Source organism: Lolium perenne, chromosome 1 (assembly GCF_019359855.2).
Source record: "Lolium perenne isolate Kyuss_39 chromosome 1, Kyuss_2.0, whole genome shotgun sequence".
NCBI lineage: Eukaryota > Viridiplantae > Streptophyta > Magnoliopsida > Poales > Poaceae > Lolium > Lolium perenne.
Window position 1 is genome coordinate 225,919,866 of NC_067244.2, and position 4,227 is coordinate 225,924,092.

A 4,227-nucleotide genomic window follows, 5' to 3' on the forward strand; every position below is an offset into this window, starting at 1 on the left:
AATGAACCACAAAGGAGATCATGCAACTTTATATAATTCTGATGAACTGTATACATAGTTACATACGTATATAGATTCTGAATTAAGCAAAATGAAACAAAAGCACCCAACTAATCAGATGAGCTACATTTATGCTCGATTGGCCAATACCTCGAACGACATTAGATCGTGGGAGGCTTTGCAACTGTTTGCCTCGAACTAGATTAGATCTTTCAAGGCAAAACAACTTGAATTATTTTCAAAACCCATCGTTGTTCTTCGTCCATGTAATTTCTCCCCACTGGGAGGTTTCCCAGCGGCCTCCCGTGGGAGGGAACCGGGCCTTCATCTCCAGGGTGATCCTGTCCATACGATCACTCAGTTGTGCAAACGATGTTATCGATATCCTCTCAAGCGCCGGCCGTGCGGCTCCAACTCCAAACAGAAGATTGGCGAGTTCCATCTCAGGATCCGTTCCGAGAAAGCCGCTGATTCTTATCTCCCGAAGAGAGCCCAGTTGCATTTGATCTTTGGGTGGTTTCCAGGGATCAAATTCCTGGCCTTGGGATGGCTTTGCAGCTTCAGTTTTGTCATCATCAACCTGACAGTTCAATTGAGAGAGGAATGCAAACGATAAGGTCTAAAAACTAATTGACAGAGGAATTCTAAAGACAAAGTGTGAAAGTAATCGTCGTGTTATCATACTTACAGATCACCATATCAAATTTACTCTTGCAAATATTCTAGCAGATAATTAGCTAATCAACTATATTCACAAAGAAAAAGATGCGGTGCATTCCAAGTTAAAAAAACTTAACTCTAGCTAAATTTCCTAGACACAAGAAATTCAAGTAATATTCGATCATGATGTACAAACTACTGCCTATCATGTAGCCCCAATTGGGTTCAGAATTGGATTAATGAAATGGAAGCAAATCGCCCTCGATTGATCAAAAAATAGTATAGCACCCACTCGATCAACCTAGCAGGCCTTCTTTGGATCGTATTCACGTGGCCCCTCCTTCCCTCCTTAATTGGCCCCACGCCATTTTAAACTAGGATCTTTTGCAAAGGGGATGAAAAAAACGTAATTGCACATATGTATGGGATTCCACGTACATATGCAATTGTATGTCTACGAGTAAAAATATGCATATATTTTTCAGGTGAATAAGTACAACTTGCATATAAATGTGAAGATGCATTCAAATTACACATGTATGTAATTGCGTGATTGCCCATCTCATCTACTACCTCTGTCTATAAATAGACGTCTGAGATTTGTCTAAATCTAGATGTACCTAGACGCTATTTAATATCTATATACATCTAGATTTATACAAACATCTATTTATAAACGAGGGAGTATATTTAATTTCATGTAAAAAACGTTAGTAGTTCTCATTTCACGTAAAAAATGGCATCAGTTTCAATTGCACATATATGTCTACTTCACCCTTAAAAAAAGTGAAAGATATGTCTACTTGCACATCTATATGCAATTGCACGTAAAAATATACCATGAGTTCACTATTACACACATATGCGATTGTGAAATTGCACGAATATAAAAAACTAAAAAGTGTCCACAAAAAATCTCCAAAATATGTGAAACCAAAGTTTAGTGTATCCACGCCGGGGTTAAAAAGGAAGAAAAAGGACAACTAGAAATAGAAGCAAACCTCCCCTAAAAATTACTATCTGTTACTCTAGCAGCCCAACACAAAAAGTAAAAAAAAAAAAGCATACATGTTACAACGCACATAGGCCCACAGAGAAATAGGGCGATCCAACAAGAAAACGAAAAAAAAAAACTTGTCCGAGACCTAACATAATTTTCTTGGCTAATCGAGATGTAGCAAAGCGTTAACAAAATGCTGCATCAACGGATCTACAAAGATGATGTATCAATTGACATGAACTAAGATAGCTTATCATGATCAAATTTACGAATTAAAACCCTCTTATGCACTGAAAATAAAAACAGAGACATACTCCCTTTTTTATGTATCTATGTAAATGATTTTAAACTTCTCACAGCGTGAGACTGCATCCATGTGCTTACTTACCGGAACAATAACATATTGGTTACTCTGCCTTGTTACTTGGTGCACCGTCGATACGTCAATGTGAAGCAGAGTTAGGTTTGGGCATCGCCTAAGGAAGGAAAAAACACTTGGGCCGATTGGACATCGAAGAAATCGGAGAATCGTGATGATCTTCAATGAGAGTGTCCTGATGTTGGGAAGACATGGTATGTGTTCCATGAAGTCCTGCACACATGCAAAAAAAAAAAAAAAAAAAAAAAAAACTCTTAAACGCATGTGCACGTGCAAAGCTAGCTAGTTCGGTTAAAATTTCAGAACAGACACTGAAATGTATTTGTACCTCTCTTGCCAACATGGATGGGATCAATCCATCTGGTATGTCGACACAAACATCTAACCAGTCAGCTCCGGAGCATGTCTCAAGGAACTTCACGACATCAGGCAAAGAGAAGTCGATTCTGGATATGCTGGGCCAGTAGACAAGGAGGCCAGACAAGCGCCGGACACATCGAACGTCGGTTAGAAAGTTCAGTTGCTTGGGGAACCTGCCGGACCAGCTGATCACCTCCAGCCTCGGCGCAGAGATGTTAACCAGAGTGTCGGTGGTGAGTGCCGCCAAACTCCTAAAGCAGTGGACCACGGTCAGCAGCCGGAGCTTGGCAGCAACCACCTGCAGCAGCGTAAGTTGGTAGACGTCGTCGACCTTGAGCTCCTCGAGCATGTCCATGTGAAGGATGAGCGGCCACAACCCCTGCTTGCCCATATTGTAAACACTGCGAAGGTGCAGCTTCCTTAACTGGGGAAAGCATGATGACAAGAACTCACCACACCCATGCATCTGCAGTTTCACATTCGAGAGGCTCAGCTCCGCCAACCGGCTGAATGCAGCAGGTTCTGGGTGCTCCGGGAAGATGAGCAAGGGTTTGTGATAGAAGTTGGCGCTCAAGTTGAGGGCCATGGCCTTGGCCTGCAAGCTGCTTGGCAGAACCAGCTGTTCGAGGGAATACCGGTCCATCTCAACGCAGATAGATCCGACGACGCTCGGCATGGCGTCGCGGAGCCAAGCGGCTGTGGCGGGGCCGAGGTTGGACTGGCAACCGATGGCCACGTTGAGAGACGGGATGTCGGGAGCTTCGCCGTACTGCGCGAGCAACGCGCGGGCGAAGTCGAGAAACCTTTCTTGGTGCAGCTCGTCGGAGATTTTGAGGTCGGGGGTATGCGTCCAGGCGCGCCGCCACCGCCTGGAGAGCGCGGACGAGCGTACGGCCTCCAAGGCCGGCACGAAGGAGAGGATGTGCCCGAGAAGGTCGTTGGATAGGCTACTGATCCGGTCGATGCGGCTGCCGCGAAATTGCGGGTTTACGGCAACGGCGCATCTCTTGCTGGATCGGCTTCGTTCCGCCATGGAGAACTCCGCGCGCGGTGTTTGGTTTTGTTGGTCAGATGGTGTTTCTCTGCAACGTATTTTCGCGTGATTTTGAAGTGCTTACAGGCGATCCGGGAGGAGCGACGCCGCCGGCGAGCGCTGTCGCAGAGCGAGGCCTGCTGCGCGCGGAGTGAAACAGCGAGATCGGCGGAGAAGCGAGGCTGGTGATTTGGGGACGCGGCTCTAGGGCTTTGGTTCTCCGGGATTGGGGAACGTCCGGCCGTTCGACATTGGATATTCTTTGGTCAGAAATTCATTCGGCGTATATATGATGACCTCTACTCCTGGGCCTTGCCTCTTGGGCCAACAGGGAAAGCACACATTTTAAGCCTGGCCCAGGCATGACACGCCAATAAATAGACTGTGCCGGACGGGTCCTCCTATTTGGCGCTTCACGCGCCGACAAGCGCGTTCCAGGGGACTGCTTTATACCGACCTGGTCGGTGCCGAGCGTAGAGCTGCACACCCCTGGTCGTTGTTCGGCCCGACCCACTATCCCCGACCGGCTGTTCAATTTCGCAGCCCCTGTGTGGCTGCGGTGGCTAGCTGGGCCGCGGCCCACTAGAAGGTAATTCTCTTTTCGTTTCTTTTTTTCTGTTGTTTCTTTTTTATTTTCCATAATCCGGGTTTTTCTGGAAAAATTTCTATTTTTCTCGAACATGATTTTTTTAAAAAAACGAATATTCTTAAAAATATAATTTTTTAAATTAGAGTAGTTCTCAAATTTGAAAGATTTTTAAGTTTGAATGATTTTCAAGTTTGAACGATTTTCAA

The 4,227-nt window shown here is 45.3% G+C and overlaps 1 protein-coding gene across 1 annotated transcript; it reads right to left on the reverse strand.

Moving 5' to 3' along the window:
- Nucleotides 1-238: 238 nt before the first annotated feature.
- On the reverse strand, nt 239-3,432 carry LOC127324417 (putative F-box/FBD/LRR-repeat protein At4g03220). Its single transcript, XM_071824714.1, has 2 exons — nt 2,368-3,432; nt 239-580 (listed from the first exon to the last, which is right to left on the reverse strand). Exons 1-2 carry the CDS (start codon nt 3,430-3,432, stop codon nt 239-241), a joined length of 1,407 nt encoding a protein of 468 aa, XP_071680815.1.
- Between the last annotated feature and the right edge of the window lie 795 nt (nt 3,433-4,227).

Bases quoted from the DNA above. Each gene is read 5' to 3' on its own strand.
- LOC127324417 (XM_071824714.1), bottom strand. From the start codon at position 3,432: ATGGCGGAACGAAGCCGATCCAGCAAGAGATGCGCCGTTGCCGTAAAC. The intron at 581-2,367 runs GTACAAATACAT...TTGAACTGTCAG, and splicing joins CATCCATGTTGGCAAGAGAG to GTTGATGATGACAAAACTGA.